The sequence below is a fragment of the Manis pentadactyla genome, chromosome 9 (genome assembly GCF_030020395.1).
Source record: "Manis pentadactyla isolate mManPen7 chromosome 9, mManPen7.hap1, whole genome shotgun sequence".
Classification (NCBI taxonomy): Eukaryota; Metazoa; Chordata; class Mammalia; order Pholidota; family Manidae; genus Manis; species Manis pentadactyla.
Window position 1 is genome coordinate 10,385,852 of NC_080027.1, and position 18,782 is coordinate 10,404,633.

The 18,782-nt window shown below is 64.1% G+C and overlaps 3 protein-coding genes across 5 annotated transcripts; all 3 read right to left on the minus strand.

Annotated features, from left to right (window-relative positions):
* Positions 1 to 523: 523 nt before the first annotated feature.
* Positions 524 to 5,032, minus strand: CD151 (CD151 molecule (Raph blood group)). Of its 3 annotated transcripts, XM_057506757.1 has the most exons (10): positions 4,940 to 4,994; positions 4,066 to 4,126; positions 3,680 to 3,841; positions 3,118 to 3,199; positions 2,826 to 3,017; positions 2,398 to 2,472; positions 1,775 to 1,879; positions 1,506 to 1,664; positions 1,339 to 1,425; positions 524 to 1,246 (listed from the first exon to the last, which is right to left on the minus strand). In XM_057506757.1, the coding sequence occupies exons 4-10, from the start codon at positions 3,196 to 3,198 to the stop codon at positions 1,187 to 1,189; spliced, it is 759 nt and encodes a 252-aa protein (XP_057362740.1). In that variant the 5' UTR covers position 3,199; positions 3,680 to 3,841; positions 4,066 to 4,126; positions 4,940 to 4,994; the 3' UTR covers positions 524 to 1,186. The 3 variants fall into 3 exon arrangements, with proteins under 3 accessions (XP_057362740.1, XP_036731634.1, XP_036731635.1); XM_036875739.2 differs by lacking the exon at positions 3,680 to 3,841 and having other exon boundaries at positions 4,940 to 5,032; XM_036875740.2 differs by lacking the exons at positions 3,680 to 3,841; positions 4,940 to 4,994 and adding an exon at positions 4,780 to 4,918.
* A 974-nt stretch (positions 5,033 to 6,006) lies between these two features.
* On the minus strand, positions 6,007 to 10,070 carry CRACR2B (calcium release activated channel regulator 2B). The gene is given in 11 exon segments (XM_036875733.2): positions 6,007 to 6,296; positions 6,298 to 6,427; positions 6,597 to 6,668; positions 6,830 to 6,996; positions 7,180 to 7,272; positions 7,418 to 7,508; positions 7,603 to 7,749; positions 8,182 to 8,365; positions 8,793 to 8,904; positions 8,983 to 9,174; positions 9,522 to 10,070. Coding segments are annotated over 11 exon segments (1,227 nt in total). The 5' UTR covers positions 9,525 to 10,070; the 3' UTR covers positions 6,007 to 6,260.
* A 1,987-nt stretch (positions 10,071 to 12,057) lies between these two features.
* PNPLA2 (patatin like phospholipase domain containing 2) lies at positions 12,058 to 16,794 on the minus strand. The gene is made up of 9 exons (XM_036875730.2): positions 16,506 to 16,794; positions 14,520 to 14,752; positions 14,373 to 14,438; positions 13,881 to 14,090; positions 13,700 to 13,760; positions 13,450 to 13,617; positions 13,193 to 13,325; positions 12,871 to 12,993; positions 12,058 to 12,780 (listed from the first exon to the last, which is right to left on the minus strand). Exons 1-9 carry the CDS (start codon positions 16,690 to 16,692, stop codon positions 12,510 to 12,512), a joined length of 1,452 nt encoding a protein of 483 aa, XP_036731625.2. The 5' UTR covers positions 16,693 to 16,794; the 3' UTR covers positions 12,058 to 12,509.
* Between the last annotated feature and the right edge of the window lie 1,988 nt (positions 16,795 to 18,782).

Genomic DNA, 18,782 nt, shown 5'->3' on the forward strand with positions numbered 1-18,782 from the left:
CCTTGGGGACAGGAGCTGGGTGGCCCAGAGCAGGGGGACACAGTGGCCAGGCCCTGGCAGCCTCTGCAGACCTAGCACTTTCTCCAGCCTGGCTCCCAGTGCCAGCACACACCTGCTCAGAGTGTGGGCTGTGCACCCACCTTTCTCCTGCTGGATCACCACGCTCTGCCCTTACCCCCTCTGTCCCCTGTACCTGGTACCTACACAGTAGCTGGGTTGGTCTTTGGAAACCATAAGCTGGCCAGGCCATTGGAGGTTTGTTTCTCTTTGCCCTGTGGAGCTCTGGTCCCCCCACCACTCTCCAAGAGTGGGCACAGTCCTGCTCTGTGGCCTGTGTGGGACTGTCCCTGCCACTGGCCTCCTTGCATCCTGTCTGTGTGCATTTCACAGCTGGCTGCCCGGGATGCCCTGTGTGCCCTCCTGGCTCCCACCCTTAGTGGCACTGGGTGGCAAGTCAGTCCACCCTGTTGGATGTGGAGGCCCTGAGGACCAGAGCCATGTGTTATTAAACATAGCAAGTTCCTTAGTTCCACAGATGTTTATTGTGCACCTCTTAGTGGCAGGAGCAGTTCCAGCCAGTGGCCCAGCTGGTGGTACTGCTCTTGCGTGACAGCAGTGAAAAAATCCCCACTCCTGGGCAGGGGAGATGCAAAGAAGTAGACATGGGGCCTTTTACGTGGTGGTGGGAACAGCATTAAAACAGCAGGGGCTTGGGAGCAGCAGAAGCCTGGGTCAGGAGGCAGGGGCAGAGGACCCTCAGGACAGCACCATCTGACCTTTCCCAGGGGGGCAGGGCCACTCAGAAAGGCCGTGGATGCTCGAGGCTCCTGGGCAGGACTGACTCGGCAACCCCTTGCACCTCCCTACCTTCCAGTGGTCTCCCTGTCCTGCCCCTGGCCACAGCCCATGGTGTCTGGGGGCCTGGGGGTACCTTGGGTGGGCCAGCCCCTCAGCACAGACATCAGGGAGCATCCCAAAGCTCCAGTCCCTCACCCCCAAAGGCAGGCCAGGACCCCAGCCAGCCCCACTCACTGGCAGAGATGCTGTCCTGGCTGCCGGAGAGGACTGGCCATAGGACTTTGGTGTGCAGCAAAAGGCACTTGAAGCGCCCTCTGGGGATGGGGGTCCCCAGAGGTGACTGTGATGGCAGGGTGGGGGCCCACAGGCATGAGAAGTGTGGGCAGGGTCAGTAGTGCTCCAACTTCAGGCTCTTGTAGAGGCAGCATGTGAAGATCATGCCAAAAACCTGCAGGGCAGACCAGGCGAGCAGGCCACAGGCTCCAGCCATCCTGTGGCACCCCATGCCCCAGCCCAGCCTGCCCCACTGCCCGTCCACACCTGCACACAGGCGATGCCGATGCCCACGGCCCCGATGACCCTCAGGTGCTCCTGGATGAAAGTCTCCAGCTTGGTGATGCAGCCTCCCTGGGAGGGTGGATGTGGGGCGCTGAAGGTGGGGGGTCCTCCAGCCCTGAACCGCCACAGCCACAGCCCAGTCAGCCTACCTCCACCTTGTAGATGTTGGAGGCGTGGTCCCGCTCCCCGCAGCCCGCCACCACGGTCTTACAGCAGCTGTCGGGGACCACGTGGCCCTCCGCCTGCCCAGAGCGGACCCACTCACTGTCCTGCCAGTCCTGCCAGTTGTTGCTACCACAGCAATGGAACTGCAGTGGGAACACAGCCAGGGCTGAGCCCCCATCCCCAATGGGACTCCCACAGGGGTCTGGGAGGCCCACAGGGAGGCACACACTGCCGCCCACTGCTCCTGACCGACCTCCTGCTGCAGCTTGTCCACAGCGCTGGTCACACCCTCGTGGCCCGGCTGGTGGTACTGCTTGGACATGGTTCCCTTCAGGTTCTCCTTGAGCTCCGCATTCAACTAGGGGTGAGGTGGTGAGAGCTTCAGCTGCAGAGTCTAAGGCCCTCCAAGGTGGGGCAGAGTGGGGGCAGGTATAGAGAGGTGCCAGAGGGTTCTAAGCAGGCCTGGAGAGGGGGTCAGGTGGGCTGGGAGATCACCCAGGTGGCCATGGAAGGGGTGGCAGAGAGGGAGCCCGTGGACATATGCCTCCCACCACTGCCAGGAGCCCCCAGGTGGACAGCTTGGCTGCTGCAGCTCCACCCCTGAGGTTCACCCTCCCCTGGGGCCCAGCCCCACCTCTAGGGCCTGCCGGCACAGTGGTCAGCTCTGGAGCAGAGGGCATCACGTGCACCTCTGTGTGTGTGTATCCTTCCCACTATATGTATGTGTATATCCTTACACGTGTCCGTGTTCTCTCATGCATGTGTTCCTGTGTGCAAGTGTCCACGTCCCGAGTGTATATGTCCGTGTGTAGTCCCAGGTGTGTATCCATCTTGCTGCATATGCGTGCCCCCATATGGCTTACCCAGACCCCTCACCTGCTGGTAGTAGATGTAGGCCAGGATGCCAGCAATGATCTCCAGCAAAAAGATGATGAGAAGCAGGACAAAGTACTGAGGGGACAGGGGCTCAGTGAGGCGGGGTGGGCTACAGACGACCCCCCCCAGTACCTGGGGACGCCTGGTGTCCAGGGACTACAGAGCAGAGCCCCCACCCTTGGCTTCCTAGTGGCTACAGAGAGAGGGCTCAGGCAGCGGGTGGGGGCCGACAGCCTGCCCCACTCCTGGAAGATTTCCCTCAGAACCGATGTGCAGGTGGGAGGGACGCCCCAGGGGAAGCACAGTGCAGTGTCACTCAAGCCCATCCCTCCCCTCCCCAGTCTGGGCCCCAGAGACCAACCCAGGCTGCAGGTGGGGAGCCCCTCTCCCAGCGCCTTCATCTGTCCCCCAACCCACACCCTGCTGACCAGGCGCAGCAGGTTCCGCCGCTCCTTGAAGGTGGCACAGCAGCCCAGGACACCGGTCACCATGACAACGACACCAGCCACCACCAGGATGTAAGCTGTGGCCAGGTAGGTGCCTGAGGCCAGCAGGCTGATGTAGTCACTCTTGAGGGCCAGGGTCCAGATGCCCACTGCCATAACGGCGAGACCAGCCAGCTGTGGGCAGTGCACACTGGTCCCATCTGAGCCCCTGCCAGGCTCCTTCCCAGAGCAGGGGTGGGAGGGCAGGCAGGACAGGGGTGGGGGCACTGCTCACCCAGAAGCAGCAGTTGAACGTGAAGAGCAAGTACTTGAGGCAGACGGTGCCACATGTCGCCTTCTCATTGAACTCACCCATCCTGGGGAGGAGAGGGGATCAGAGGGCCCACAATGCCAGGGCCTGCCCAGGAGGACAGCCAGATACCCCTGGGACAGGAGGGGATGCAGATGCCCAGGCCAGCCCTGGGTGAAGGCCCTGGGAGAGTATCCTGGGAACCAGGACGCTTCCTTGGAGGGTAGCTCCCACCCTAGTGCAGCAAGGGCAGACGACTGGTGCCCAGCACCAAGCTGAAGGCCAGGCTCCTGGAAGCCTGGAGAGCCTGGCTTCCCTGACGAGAGCCCAGGGCACAGTGGCAAGGAGGACCCCAGCCGTCCCCGGCTGACTCATCCCCACTGGCAGGCAGGGTAGGAAGCCCCAGCAGCCACCTTGGGGTGAGCTCATTGCAGGCCCCTCCCAGCCCCTGCCCACCCCACCCCAGCATTCCCCAGGCAACACGTCACAGGCTGGCAGGAACCTACCAGCTGCTGGATGGGAGGAGGCCACTCAGAGCCAGACTGACCTGCCCCTTACTAGCTGTGGCTTCAGGGAAGCCTGTTGTCTTTTGTTAAAGGGAGGCCTTCCTTCCTCCCAGCCAGGGTGGGGAGAATGGAGGGTCTGGGCAGGCAGCGCCAGCAGACACACCTCCCAGACCCGGGGATTCTTCCTCTCCTGGACCTCACACCTGAAAGGGGATAGCCACACCAGCCCTAGCTAGTCGGGCAGCTACAGGTGGTGCTCCTCCCAGAGGCAGCCAGAGACGCCCTGCCTTCCATGCTGGGAGTTGTCTGCATTGCAGAGGGCGGGTGAGGGCTGTGGGCCCAGACAGCATGAGCGCCCAGGGCCACACTTCCAGACAGCACAGCACCGCCCAGAGCCCGACTTTTGCCCGCCCCACCCAGCACTCACCTAGCTGGCAGGGACAGCGGCTCTGTAAGGCAGGCGGGTGATAGTTCCCCAGGAGGCTCCACTAGAAGGGCAGGGACTGGTCACAGGGCTGGCCCAGCTGGAGGGGAAAGCTCCTGCCACCCCTCCTTGTGGCAGCCCCAGGAAGTGAATTCCAGCCGCGCTTTCAGAGCAGGCAGCGTCCACTCCCAGCAGCAGAAGAGGGAACATCCAGGCCCAGTATTTTGGGCTGGGTGAGGGTGGCACAGGGCAGGGCAGAAAGCATTTCTGGACAGTGCGATGTGGGGAGGACCCACACACTTTCTCCAGGCGCCCCACCCTGGGCCTGGCCACTGCTCCTCCCCCACCAGCGGAAGGGGCCGCCTGGGAAGAAAACGGGCGCAGAGCCCACTCGGGAGCTGGCGGAGTGGAGGCCCCGCGCGCCGCACAAACGACCCAGGCCCGACGCAGATTCAGCCCCCACGGCGCCCCGCGGGCGGCCGGCTGGGTAGGGGCCCTCTTTCCAGACGGGCCGGCCAGAAATAGCTCCTGGGCTGGACCGCGCTGCCCACCCCCGCTCCTGCACCTCCAGCCCAGCCCCCGGAGGCCCGCGCGCCCCACGGCGGGCCCTACCCGCTCAGCCAGGCCCGGGGAGGGGCCCGCACAGGGTCCAGGCACAGGGAGCGGGGCTCTCCTTGGGCCCTGGGCTGCCCGAAGGCTGAGAGGGGAGGCGCCTACCCGCCTGCGCCCCTCCACCACTGGGCCTCTAGCGATCCGGCTCCCTCCGAGAGGGCCTGCGGGGGCTGCGGCTGGGTCGGCGGGCCCGGCCTCCCGGGCCTCTGGAGCTGCTGCCTGCCTCGGGGTGCCCTCGGCGGGCCTGGCTAGACAGCGTACTTACCAGGCTGGCGTGGGAGTCGGCCAGGCGGTGGCGGCGGCTGCGCGAGCGGGAGCGGCGACTGCGCGGCGGGCCCCGCGCCCGCCCCGCCCACCAGACCACGCCCACTCCCTCCCCAAGCCCGTCGGCCCCGCCCACACCAGCCCCCAAAACTCCCGCCACGCCCACGCAGGCAGATGCCCCGCAGGTCTGCGCAGCGCGGCCGCGACGCCCGCAGGTACCTGCGCTGATCCGCCCGGGAATGCGGAGGCGCCCGGGGCGCTCACCTCCTCGGGGACGGAGGAGCTGGTCTGGGGGCGGGAGAGGCCGCGGCCTTGAACTGTGTCCGAGACCCGGCCCTTCTCCAACCCAGAGGCCACCTGAGCTGCAGGGTTCGGCAGAACAGATGCCAGCCGTGGGGCAGGGTGTGGAGGCTTAGTCGGATGGAAAAGAGACCTTAGCGTGCAGCGTGGAGGATGGCCTGGAGGAAGGCATAAGGTGCTTGCCGGAGCCCAGCGTGGTAGGCACTGAGCCTGGGAGTGGTGGAAAAGGGTGCGGTAGAAAAGCCAGAGCCTGCTACCCGCTCTACTGGGAGCTGAGGGGCGAGGTAGAAGTGGGAGGGGACTCCCCACCCATCAGGCTCACCCCCAGCTCCAGACAGTCTGCATTCAGGTGGAGCAGCTCCCCATGGACAGAAGAGCACTGTCCCCAACTCCTAGCTCTCCCGGTGGGCTGAGGAAGGTTGTATGGAAGGTAGCTCCACTCAGGACTGGCCCGACTCTGGTGGACGAGCTGGCTCACCCAGGGCTGTGTGAAGGCTGGCATGGGGAGGGGGTGGCCCACTGAGGCTAGGAGCAGACAATGGGCCTCAGCCCCATTTCCCCTATAGAGGGCTGAGGGGCAGGTTTGATGGACCGTGAGGGCTTGGGGGCATGACAAGGTCACACAGGGACACCCATAGCCCCAGCACAGCAGAGTCATGGACCTGGACCATTCATGTACCATACACATGCCACGTGTGGATCAGAAACATCTCATATGTGTGCCACACAAACGCTGTGGCTCACACACACAGGACGCTGAGGAGGTCACAATGTAATCAATGGACTTTATTTGGAGGAGGGCTTTCTGCTGGGCAGAGAAGGGTTTGATGGAATGGGGAGAGGATGAGGACCTGCAGGGGCATGAGAGAACACACAGGGTTAGTTCTTTCATGACTGCGGGCAAGCAGGCCAGGCAGTCCACTGGGTAGGGCTCACATCCTGGGTGGGCAGCACCCAGCCATGACGAGTCGACTTCACCAGGCATTTCTCCACCTGATGCCCAGTGAGTCACTCAGGGCTGGTCATCGGGCACTGGTGAGGTGGCCAGAGCTGAGTCTGAGGGGGGTGAACCCAGCAGCAGCAGGCTGGCCCCCATGGGCAGGCCGTAGCCAGAGCCTTCCTGTGGTCACTGCCCAGTCGCTTGGCCTCACAGACATCCCTGTCGTCCCGTAGCCGCGTGTTCAGCTCCCTGGAGAAGAGTCCAAGGGCTCTAAGAGATCTCCACAGCAGCGGCTCTCCCTCAGCCCAGAAGGGAGGTGTCTGTCTGGGGCTGCAGCACGACGGATGGAGGGCAGACCCAAGGAATGACTTCCTCACAGTGGGCTAGCTAGCTGCGCTGAGCCCTTCCCCTCCCACACCTGAGGAGCTCCAGCTGCCGCAGGAGACTGCGCTTCTCCTTCTGCATGTTCCTCGATACCGCAACCACGTCTCTGCGGGAGGGATGCAGGGAGGCTTCTGGGCAACCGACGACCCCCTAGAGGACCCGGCCCCACGCAGACCCTGGCGGCGGGGCTGGGACGTGGGATGGGGATGGAAGTGGACCCGACCTGAACCCAGAGCGCGACCCCAGCCCCGCCCCGCCCCCGGGCACCGTTGGGTTTGCTTCTGGCGGCCCTGCACGTCTTCCTCCAGTCTGCGGAGCTGCTCCTGCGCGTTTTCCAGCTGCGTCCGCAGGGCCTCATTGGCCAGCCACAGCTGGGCGTTCTGCGCCTGCGCCTCCAGTTGCTCAGCGGCGCGGGCCTGCAGCTGCTGTTCCAACTGGGGCGAGGGAGATAATCGAGCTGAAGAGGTCTTTCCCGGAAGCCTGCGTTTGCCCCTGTCACCCAACTATTCCGGGGCTGGGGACACCGAGGCACAAAGGACCTCAAGAAACCGGGTAGTGCACGCCTGACGGAAAGAGTGGAGCAGGGGTTGGGCGGGTCTGCGGCCCTTTGCGCTTACCTCCCGCTGCCGCAGGCCCGCGCGCTCCAGCTCTTGCTGGCGGCTCTGCAGCTCCCGCTCCAGGCGGCCTCTCCGCTCCTCCCGGGGGAGGTCCTGGGACGCGCCGGGGCACCTGAGCCTCCACGAGCCGCGGAGGGGCAGGGGCCGGGGGTGGGACCAATTCCGAGAAGGCTGAGTCAAGGAGACGCGCGCGTCTAGGTTTGGGCCGGTCTGGGGGGCGGGGGCGCTTCGGGCCCACCTGACTCCGCAGGCGCAGGCGCTGCTCGCGAAGCTGCTGCTCCATCTCCTCGTACAGACTCCGCACTTCCCTGTCGTGCTCGCAGTCCCGCCTTAAGGAACGCAGGCCGGGGAGGGAGTTGCTTTCCACCGCCCAGCCCCCAGCCCCGCTGGGCAGTCTCGCCGAGCCCGGACCCCAGCTCTCACCGCCGCAGCGCCTGCTCAAGGCCGACCCGCTCTCGGGCCGCCTCCTCCAGGCAGGCCGACGCCCGCATCAGAACGTCCTCGAAGGAGCCCAGTAGCTCGGGTCGCTCGCGCTGCAGCCGGGTCCAGAGCTTCCGCACCGCGGGCTGCCTGGATGGGGCAGGCAAGGGCTGAAGCTGAAGCGGGGGCTCCCGCCCCATCCCTACCGGTAGGTCTCTCAAGATCCCCAGCCCCGGACAAGCCAGGCGCCTTTGCCGCATGCAAGCCACCCCTCTTGTGTGTTCTCTCGCCTCTGCCTGGGCTTGAGTGGCAGCGAGCTGTGTGTGTGAGTGGGGATACGTCCATGTGTACATGATCGTGTGCCGCCCCTCCTCCCCGCTGCTGGGACCGCTGTTGCCTGAAATGCAAATTTTGCGGGAAATCACGCCCGGCTCCTCCCAGGTGTCCCAGCTAAGAGGGAAGGACTGGGCCAGATCCCGCCTAGGGACGCTGCGCGGGAACAGACAGGCGGGCGACGTGGACAGGCAGCATGTAGAGGGAGAGCTAGCAGGGGGAACAGTGAGCCATCCCGCACAGACTCACTCGGCCAGCACCGGGGCCACCCTGAGCTGCTCCAGCGCGGTGCAGAACCCCTCCTCCTCCTCTTCCTCCTCCTTCTCCAGGGAGCCTGGCGGGCCTTGCACAGTGGACCAGCCAGACTCAAAGGTTTCCTCGGGAGCCCGGGAAGGCAGTGAGCCCTGGGCTGATTCCTCCCCCACAAACTTCCCTGTGGGCATGGCGGGGAAAGATTAGCAGGGCTGTGGGTTACCACCCAGGCTTGGCGCCCACTCTCCAGCCCCCCCCCACACACACACACATCCTGCCCTTTCTCTGAGCCTAATTTCCTGTTTTTCTTCCTTATTCTGTCCAGTTCTTGGCCTGGGAATGGGAGGTGACAGCCAGGCTTGGGCCAGACTGGGGCATGCCTGGATCCCAGCCCCACCTGGGTTTGGCACAGGGAGAGAAGGTGAGGGACAGGAGGGTCAGCTCCATACAAGCCACAGCAGCCTAGGGAGGGGGGCTTCCCTTTGCACCTGTGCGTGCTCCAGAGGGAGGCAATGGAAAAGACTATTGTCTGTGTGTATTGTGGGCCCAGAATCCCACACGTGCCAGTATGGGTCTGGGGGAGGGGTTCGATCAAGGACTGAGCTCACCCAAGCCAAGACAGAACTCCCAAGCGGTGAGGAAGCCTGTGTGGGCCTGGTCCAGACTTTCAAACACGGCCTCTAGTTGTTCAGGTGTGAGGGCCAAGTCGCTCTGCAGACCCTGGCCAGGCAAGGATGGCAGGGCTAAGTTGCCAAGGGCAGCCTGAGGGGAGGGCAGCCTCTTGGGGCTGGGACTCACCTGCAGGTCGTGCCGGGTGATGAAGCCCTTGGCCTCCTTGTCACACAGCAGAAACAGTTCCTGGGCCTGCTCCAGCACTGCCACCCGCGGGCCCACGGAGCCCCCCTCTTCCACCCTCTCCTCCTCCTGGGCTTCCCCAGCCCCAGGCTTCCCAAGGCTGGCCATGGCAGTGGAATTCTGGGCCGCTGGATGCTGGGAAGCCAAGGAGAAGTCAGGGCCTGAGCGGAGCTCAGAAATAATGGGGAGGAAGAAACGCAGGGAGAGAGTGAGGTGTGAGTGTGAGGGCCGACTGGGGCCGGGTGGGGCCGGGAGGGAGCGGAGGGGCCTCCTGCACCAGTTGGAAGGTGGGAGGTTTGGGGAGGTCCAGGGAGAAGAGGCTGTGGGGCTGTACAGCTCACGCCCACTCGGGGCAATGCTGCAGGCACAGGTGTCACAGGTGATGTGACGCTGGCTCAGGGCCTGCGGGGGCTGCCCCCGGGAGCTAGAGAATGGGGCCTCTAGAGGAGCCCAGTGCCAGAGAGCCCGAGCTGGGGACGGACCATCTGGGAGGCAGCAGCTATGGAAGAGTGTGTGATGGCCAGTGGAGTGGAGGATCGTGGAAGCTGAGGAGGGGCAGCTTGGGGGAGGGAGTGGTCAGCGCTGGAGGAGCTGGACAGGTCCTGGAGTTGGGGACGGGGATCGCCGGTTGCAGGCCTGGCCGGGTGGGAGAATTCCTCCGGTCCTGGCTGAGTCCTTTGCCCCAGGATCTTGGGGCTCAGTGGACCTGCCTCAAGCCAGCTGGCCGACGAGCGAGCTCCTCCCTCTCTGCCGTAGACCCTCCCATGGCCCCGGGCCAAGGGCTGCAGGTGCGGGATCCGCCCATTGCAGGCCGGTAGCCCCTCCCCCGGCACCAGCCCCTCCCTCCGCAGACTCGCCCCCTCCGAGTCCCGGAACCTCCGCGGGGCTGCCCAGCTCTCAGGGGCGCCCCGCCCCCAATCAGAGCCACCTGTGTTTCCGCAACGTCCTGGCCCCGGATTCCCCAAAGCTAAGTCCCAGTTAGGCGACACCCTAGTACCTGGGACTCCCCCAGTCCAGCACAAGAGATTCTCTCTTCCCACCCGCGCTCCTGAGGGGGCAGGGCGCGACCTCCAAGGAGGGGACCAGGGGCCAGAGTCATCCTCACGCGGTCGCTTCACCCGGCGCGTGTGCCGCCCCCCGACGGCCCGCGACTCCGCGGGATCAGAGGGCAGCCCAGCCGGAAACTACGCCGGGGAGCGGGCGGCGGGAAGCGGGAGACAGGGCCGCGGGCCGCCGCCTCTAAGCGCGCCCAGGGCCACCGGCGTTCCCGCCTGCGACGCGCAGGGGTAGGTGCGCCCTGTAGCGGCCGGGAGGGCGGAAGGACCTGAGAGGCGCCTACCTGGCCGCCGTGCCTTTGCGCCTGCCGCGCTCCCGGGCCGTTCCTCCCGGGAGAAGGCGGCGCGCGGGGCCCGGGTCCGGAGCGGCTCCTGCTGCCCTGCAGGCACCGGGACCCCAGCGTGGGCCGGCCCCGGGCGGAGCCACCGCCGCTGCTGTCGCCGTGTCCCCGCCTCTCGGCGCTCGGGCGGCCGGGCTGTCGCTCCACACCCTGCCTAAGCCCCCGACCCCGGCAGATCCCAAAGCGCACAGTGGTGCGGAGGTAGCGGGGACCTAGTACCCTTACTGAGGACCAAGACAAGGAGGGGTTTGTCCTGAGGATCCTGATTGAAGGCGCCAAGAAGTGTATGTAGGAAAAAGCCAGGCAGGAAATAGACCCAAATAGTTTTCGTGTATCTTTAGGAGTGGGGTGACTTTTTCTTCCCTATACTCTCCCAATGGTGGTTTTTCCCATTTTTAGACAATAAACATGTAGTACACTCGAAAATGGTACTTAAGTCAGCAGCATAAATACCTGTGCGTGTGTGAGTGGGGGCAGGAGGTCGCCGCCCCAACCCCCCCCACACACACACACACAAGCACTCCCTTTGGGGCACAGCCCTGCTTTGGGTTCCCAGTGGAGGAGGGCTGGGAGCAGCAGCTGGGTGGGGCTGCGTGTGGCCTTCCTGCTTAGGTAGAAAGCCCCATCCTTTCCAGAGGGTAGCCCTCCCGCAGCCCCAGCCTGGGTTCACCCACCTGGAGGGGCTTGCCTCACCGTGCAGCCCTGGCAGTGCTGGGGTGCTGGGGTCCTCTGCTTCTTAAGGGGCCTGGGATCCTGCAGAACCAGACCAGGTTGAGCCTATAGGACAGGACCTTGAGATGGGGGGCCGGCCCCTGGCACCTGCACCTGCCCAGCCGGCTCTCCCAGTCCTGCAGGCCCACTGCAGTTATTGTTGGCTAGGGGCTGCCACCTCCACCACAGCTTCCCCGTGGTATGGGAGGAGGGGACAGGTGGGGGCTGAGCCAGGCAAGACCAGGAGCTCTGGACAGCCAGCAAATGCTGGGCTCTGCTCCAGCACCCTGGTCCTATGGCTTCTTTTGCTCACTGAGGAGGGCTGGCTGCATCCCCCGACTGCCCCGGGCAGAGAATGCTTTCAGGAAACTATGTCTCTCCCTGAACAAAACCCAGCCCCCTTCAGCTCAGACCTCCCCTCCCCTAATATTCCAGATCTCTCCTGTGTATGGAGGGTGGGGGCAGGGGAACAGGTGTGGGCACCTGGCACAGAGCCTTGGGCCAAGGGCCCAAAGTGGAGTGGACACTGACCCTCCTGGGTCCCACTGCCTGGCTTGGGACCTCACCCTCCACAGCAGGCCAACCCTGAAATCAGCCCCACACCCCCATGTCACCATGGAGTGGAGGTGCAGACACCACCTTTTGTAAACATTTCTTGAGTTTTTATTTAGCAAGGATCTTGGTCCCAAACACTTCCACTGGTCCTTGGAAAGCTGCACCCAAGGGTCAGCCAGCAGGCCTCAGGGTAAAGTGGGGGACAAATGTATGGGTCTCACTCCCAGGCCCATTAACACACCCCAAATGCCAGGCTCAAGACAAATGGGACCCCTGGAAGACCTGGAGGGATGTAGACATTGGTCAGCCGGGGGGGATGGGGACAGGTAGTCACATACAAGTGAAGGAGGCAGGGACTGAGCGGTAGCATTTATTACATCTGCTTTGGCAAAAATAAATAATTTTTCACAAACTTTTTAGCAAAACATGAATTGCAGGGAGAGGAGCAGGTGCAAAGTTCTCACGAGTAATACTGCACTGACGCTGGGGGCATCAGGCAGTGGTCGCACATCCTGGAGCCCCCAGGCGCCCTCACCAGGCCTCTGCTCTCCCTTGCCCTGGCGGGGAAGCTGGGAGGGGAGGTCAAGGTGTAGGTGACGGCCCAATGAGTGGTCGGTGGAAGAAGCTGACAGCAAAGCCCCCTTTTCAGAGCTGTGAGGGGCCCCCATCTCCTTGCTCCATGGGGAGAATGGAGAGAGACCAGGGATGAGGGTCCCAGCCGACCCCAGGACACGGGGCAGGGAAGCTAGGGCGCCTGGCCCTCAGCACCGGAACCCAGGGGTGCTGCGGAAGGCTGGAACAAGGGCACTCAGCAAGGGGGCATGCCAGGTGGGTGCTGCGGGTGCTCAGGGGCAGGACTGGCAGAGGTGCGCATGCGTAGGGCATCCGGCGGGAAGGCCACATTGGTGCAAGAGAGACCCAGCAGCAGCTGGCGCTGGCACTCCTCCCACTTGGCCAGCGCGTCCCCTAGCGAGAGGCTGTTTGGCAGCCATCTGGGCAGTGCCTCACTGTAGGAGGCACATGACAGTGGCACAGAGGGCAGCGACCGGGCACGACGCAGCTCCACCTGCTCCGACAGCCTGCAGGTGAAGATGGACCCAAGGAGGGAGAGCTTCAGTGGGGCCCACAGAGGCTGTGGCTCCAGGAGGGCAGGGAAGTCGGGGGCTCACCTGGAAGGCAGGTGGTTGCCCAGCTTCCTCTTGGCCCGCATCAGCAGGTACTGGCAGAGGCTGCCTGTCTGCTCCTTCATCCACCGGATGTCCTCGGGAACGTCAGGCAGCCACTCCAGCAAGCTGGGCGAGGGTGGAAGGCATGACCCTCAGGGACTGCGGCCGGGATGTCACACTCGTGCACGCTCACCCCACCTACCTGTGTCCTGGCTTCTGGGACCCCTGGCACAGCTTCTCCACGGCCCCCACCAGCAGCTTCCTCCCCGGGGTGCCCACCACTCGTTAGTAATCCCAAAGTTTGGTCCCCACCCACAGCCCGCACCGGATGGTGAAGGACATGGCACTCTCCAGCGGCAGAGTGTAGGGCACCATCATGGCCGTGGCCAGACGCACAGGCAGCATGTTGGAGAGAGTGGTCAGCAGGTCATTCGGCTCCACACAGGCCTCCAGCAGGGCTGGGGGGTGAGGGGCAGGAAGCAAGTTGTTGGCCAGTCAAGGTCAAGGACGCAGAGCCCAGGACCACCCTGCACCTCTGTTCCCCCGCCAGCCAGGAGGCCCCTCACACGCTGCCGCGCGCACCCTCATTAAGCCGTGCAGGCAGATGCTCCAGGATGTGATCCTCCCGGGGCAGCTGCAAGTGGCCCTCCACGCGGGCCCTCTGTGGGTCTGCCTCAGCGTCCTCGTCCTCAGGGGCATCGGGGTGGGCGGCGGGCAGTGCGAGCAACGGGTTGGGCTGGTTCAGGAGGCCTGCAAGGGGCGCCCGGATATGCGGTTAGCGCGCCGGCCAGCAGTGGGCAGCAGTGCCGGCCCCGCCCCCGCGCCCGCGCACCGTTCCGCCGCAGGAAGCGTAGGCCGTCGCGGTAGCCCTGCTTGCACATCTCTCGCAGCACCTGAAGCGAGGAATGAGAAACTGGAGCGGGGGCCAGACGTGCCCTGTCCTGGCCCCGGAGTCCCGACGTCCCCGCACCGCCCCCACTGTCCAGTGCCTCAGACCCCGCGCCACGGCTCACCATGGGCTCAGGGGGGAACAGGGCCTTGGAGAGGCGGTAGAGGTTGCGCAGGTTGAACTGGATGCTCGTGTTGGTAACCCGGAGCTCATGGATGTTGGTGGAGCTGTCCTGCGGGCAGATATCGCTCTCGCCCGAGAAGGGGGACACTGTGATGGTGTTCCTGAGTTCATAGAGGGGCAGGTTGTCCGAGATGCCGCCATCCACATAGCGCTGTGCAGGAACAGGGGCACACGGTGAGGCCTGCGGGCGAGCTGGCTGTTTCATCTGGGCCTTTCACACACTGGGCACTGGCCGCCTGGCCAAGGAGCAGATGGCCCAACAGCCAGGGGGTGGGGCCAGCCGCAGGAAGTGCACATCTCCTCGGGGCTGGCCTGGATGCTGAGTAACTCCAGGGGAAGTGAGGCAACAGGCAGGAGTGAGGGGCTGCACAGATGCCCCCTGCCCCAGTAGCAAACCTTTGTCACTCAGGAAAAGTGACCAGGGGATCCTTACCACGCCCTGGAGGGAGGGAGGGATGAGGCCGCAGTACACTGGGATGAAGGTGCTGCAGACGTTGGCCTGGGGGCAGGGACAGAGGGGCCTATGAGCAGGGGCCTCAGACCCATATAGCACCCCCAGTGCGTTCCTACCAGGGCCCACCTGGATAAGCTCTTCCTTGGAGCTAAAGTGGGATATGATGACGTTCTTGCCATCTGAGACTCGAGTCAGGGAGATGCCCAGGCGCCCGCTGGCATGCTCATGGCAGTCAGCAGGTAGGGTCTTCAGCAGACAGCCGCGGATGGTCTTCACCAGGTTGAAGGAGGGGTGCAGGGGGCCCAGGAACCGCTTCCGGGCCTCCTTAGATACCTCGATGATGTTTGCACCAGCCTCACCTGGGGCAGCAGGGCCAAGGGTCAGGGGCCTGCATTCTTGGACTTAGCACACCCTCCAGGGTTCCCTACCAGACTCATGGCATCCCCATCTGCCCTTGAGGATTCCCAGTGTCCATCATGGGGACGGGCCCACAGTTGGGGCTTTCGCCACCTGCCCCTGGGGAGAGAGGCAGGCCACCACCCCTAGAGGGCAGACAGCCAGGGCCTGGTATTGCCCAACTGCCTGTCCCTATCCATGAGTCACTGGGCCTGGCCTGGCATAGCACTCAGTCCAGGAAGGAGGGAAAGCAGAGAGACTCAACTCTGGCTAGCCTCTGCCTTCACCCACTTGGCCATATCCAGACCCATAGAGACCAATGCAGCCCAGGGGTCCCACAAGTCCAGGGGCGTGAGGGATGCCTCCCTCACCTCCTGGGAAAGCTCAACTGTGGCCTACTGCAGCCGAGAGGGAGCACCCCGCAACAGTCCCCTTCAGGCCAGTGGGAAAGGGTGGAGGACAAAGCCAGAGTGGAAGCAGGCCAGGAGTGGTCAGGAAGCAAGGGGCTTTGGGGAGAAGCTGAGGACAATGCCCTCCTCCAGGATCACTGCCAGGGTCAGGAGTGGGGCATGTGGGGCCACCACCTGCCACACAATGGGGGATCCAGCTGCTCAAGACCACTGGAAAGAATGGGAGGGCGGGAGGCTGTGGAAGCCATGTCCTCAGCTAGGTGCCAGGGACCTGAATGTGTCCTGAGGTGGCATGGGGTGGGCTGAAGGCCTCCATGAAAGAAAGGGCAGGGCCAGAGTGCTAAACCCCCAAGTCCCAAGAATGCAGAGCTGTGCTCCTACCCCAACCCCCTCAGTGCAAAGGTCACAGGAAGTGGGCAGGGGAGAACCTTGGACGGACAGGCTCCTGCAGGGTGGGGCATTCAAGAACCCAATGACCCTTCTATCACCTTGGCTACCCCTGTAGGCTGGGGGCTGGGCACCATTCCCAGGACTCCCAAAGTACGCAGTGTGCTGTAAACACGACTTGCACACACACGCATAAAGTATGGAAGTGTGTGTGAGAGGAGGAGCTCTGCCCAGTCCAGACAGACCTCTGCACTCCCGACCAACACCATGGAGAGTCCACAAGCATCTCCTACTCCATGGAGTGAGCAAAACCTGTTGTCACAGACACAGTGGGCCGTGTGCAGGGACCGAGAGGGTTGGGGAGAGCTTGCCATGCCCAGGCCTGACCTTCAGGGCTCCTCCTCCAAGTGCCCTCCGGAGGCACCAGGCCACAGTGCCCAGACGCTCTTCAGAGGCCATTCGCATGCCAGGCCCCGGGGCCCTGGCTGCTTGGAATGGTAGCCCCAGGTCACCGTGACCCCTGGCACCCGGTTTGACGCCGGGGCGAGGTGGCCGGTTAGGCCCCTCCCCCGATTCCGGCGGTCCCGCCCACAAGTTACTTTCTTTTTCCAATGAAATAGCTTCTGTTGCACCTGCCCGCCCCGCAACCTTGTCGCCCGAGCGAGTCCAGCCATAGGCGGCAGCCTCGGTCCCGCGAAGCGCTCCGGACCCCGCCCCGATCCCTGGGCACCCTCACAACAAAACAAACCAAGCCCCGCCCCCGGGCCGGCGTCCCGGGTTGGACTCGCCGCCCTGCCGGCAGTGACCCCTCCCGACGGCACCCTCGACCCCTCCGGCTCCCCAGTGGTTGGTGGGCGCTCTACGCTAACGAAGATCATCCACCTGGCTTCTAGCCCGGCGCCCCGCCGGCCCCGCTCACCCAGACAGGCGCCGGTGACCAGCGCGGTGGCCGTGAGCGCCCCAGCCGAGGCGCCGTAGATGTGCGTGGCGTTGGCCACCAGGAAGGGCGCGTGCTCGCGGAGGCAGGAGGCGACGCCGATGTGGTAGACGCCAAGGAAGCCGCAGCCCGCGAACGAGATGTTCCACGTCGCCTCCCTGGGAAACATCGCGGCGCTCCGCCGGACTCGGGACTCGCTGCGCTGCGTGCGAAGCCGCCTGCTCGTACTCGGCCCCCGCCGGCGGAAGCGGAGACACTGACCGGGACCGCGGGGCGGTCGCGCTTTTAGCGTGGGGGCGGGGCGGGTCCACATGCGCGGCCCAATCGGAGCGCGCAGGGGACGGCCGCGCCCCCGAGGACCCTAAGGCCCCGCCCCCACGAGGCCAGCCGGGCCGGAGGCCCACCCATGGCTGAGACCCGCCCCCTCACTGCCTCCCCGGGCAGCGGGAGGGGACACGCAGTGGACCCTGGGTGTGACGAGGGGCGGCGAGCTTACTTCCCAGACGTCTAAAGCCTGGGGTGCGAGCTTTTACAAATCTGGACACTCGCGACGGGGATCCTTGGTGTCTGGGCATCCATGACCTCTTCCTCGGCGGTCCGCCTATAGCACCCATCCGGGACACTGAGATGCTCACCCAGGGCAGGGACCACCAGAACCCAGTTCATCCACAGACTCACCCATAAACACCCAGGGCCGGATGCGAATCACACACTCAACTTCAAAGCTAACACCAGCGCCACAGACCCACACCTACGTGGGCCCAGCCCTGCCCACCGCTCAGCCCCTGTACCTGAGCACTAACCTGGCTCCTCAGGCTGTGGGGCATACTTGGGTAAGACTCGGGCCCTGCCCCACCCGCGCTAATTGCCAGAGCAGGTGGAGTACTCCGGTGACGTCACCCTTCCTCCTGCCCCTTTTACGCATTTTTCTCCTGGATTCTGGGGCAGGCCTAGTCCGCCTTGGATCCAGGAGCCAGCCCTGCACCACAGTCCATCCCAAACTAGTGGCTGGTCTATGCTGGGTGGTGGGGTGTGCCTGTCTCCCCAAGAACATTCACTTCTCAAGGAAGGACCTCAACTCAGGACCCGGCTGGTACCAGGGCAAGAAGCCCGAGCTAGGGCCTCTCCAGGACCCAGCCGTCTGCGGTCATGCTGTCCAGTCCTCAGCCTCTGTGCTCTCAGCCACCCATACTCAGCACTGACCTTGGCCTGGGGACCAGCACAAGGTAGAGCAGTGAGCAAGGTCAACCCAGAGTCAGCCCTCCCTCCTGGGAGGTGGGGAGGCAGACATTATTTCCAGAAGCTCAACATGAGGACTGAGAGGGTGACAGGGTGCAGGTGTACTAACCCAGGAGGGGCACTGGGCTGCCCTGGCCACCCAACACATGCAAAGACCCTTGGTGGGGGATTAGAGGGGAGTGGGAAGCAGGAGGGTCTATATTTCACCTATTCTCTCTGCATAGGGGATGCCACCCCCAAATCCTTTGGATAGAGGTACAGTGCACAGGGTGTGGCCCCATCACGATGCCCAGGGCCCCTGCTGACTGCAAATTGGGAAATGCTGCTGGAGGTGGAGTGGGGCAGGGGTATAATACTGTGGGAATGGGCCTTCCCTCAAGGCTGTAAAGTCCAGGGGTTCACCAGAATGGCCATCAAGATGGGAGGTGGGTAGTAGGGTGAGCCAGGGGCATGAGGCCAGGGGCCTGATCCCTGCCTCTGAGGGATCGTGGGACCTTATGGGTGGCGCTGGCCCAGTGCAGAGACCTCTGCCCTCATTTCCACACCCGGGTCAAACTGTTTTGGATACATATCCCTCTCCAGGCCCCTGGGAGAACCAGCTCCAGAGTCAGTAACAGGGAGGCCCTTCCCAGAAACCTGGCTGTTGGAGGCGGGTCCCCCTCTTCCCAATCAGCATGGTTAACCCCTGGTGTCTGGCATGTAAGGATTCTGTGAGATACATGTCATGTCCCCAGTCCTCAAGGTGTCTTCTGGCCACAAACCTGGCAGGCCACAGGCAGGGCCCTTCTCTTGAGGGTCTGAGGCTGATCTTGAGTTCTGCCTCCTGGACCCACGGTGTATTCTTCTAGGAGGCCCACTACCCTAGCCTGGGTAACCAGAGGGGTCTTAGGCCCCCTTCCCCTCACACTCCAGAATCTCCTGCCCTGGACTTCTTCCTCCAGGTCTTGGCTTCCTACCAGAGGGAGCCCCCACCCCTCACCTTGTTACTTCCTTCACAGAACTAAAGCTAACAGGGGCATA

What these genes read in the sequence shown, in the direction of transcription:
- CD151 (XM_036875739.2), bottom strand. Translation starts at nt 3,198, where the DNA reads ATGGGTGAGTTCAATGAGAAGGCGACATGTGGCACCGTCTGCCTCAAG. An exon ending in TGGACAAGCTGCAGCAGGAG is followed by an intron (nt 1,665 to 1,774) that starts GTCGGTCAGGAG and finishes TTCCCACTGCAG; the next exon opens with TTCCATTGCTGTGGTAGCAA. An exon ending in CCAACATCTACAAGGTGGAG is followed by an intron (nt 1,426 to 1,505) that starts GTAGGCTGACTG and finishes CCACCCTCCCAG; the next exon opens with GGAGGCTGCATCACCAAGCT.
- PNPLA2 (XM_036875730.2), bottom strand. Translation starts at nt 16,692, where the DNA reads ATGTTTCCCAGGGAGGCGACGTGGAACATCTCGTTCGCGGGCTGCGGC. An exon ending in TGTTCCCCCCTGAGCCCATG is followed by an intron (nt 13,761 to 13,880) that starts GTGAGCCGTGGC and finishes TCCTCGCTTCAG; the next exon opens with GTGCTGCGAGAGATGTGCAA. An exon ending in GGCAACCACCTGCCTTCCAG is followed by an intron (nt 12,781 to 12,870) that starts GTGAGCCCCCGA and finishes CTTCACCTGCAG; the next exon opens with GCTGTCGGAGCAGGTGGAGC.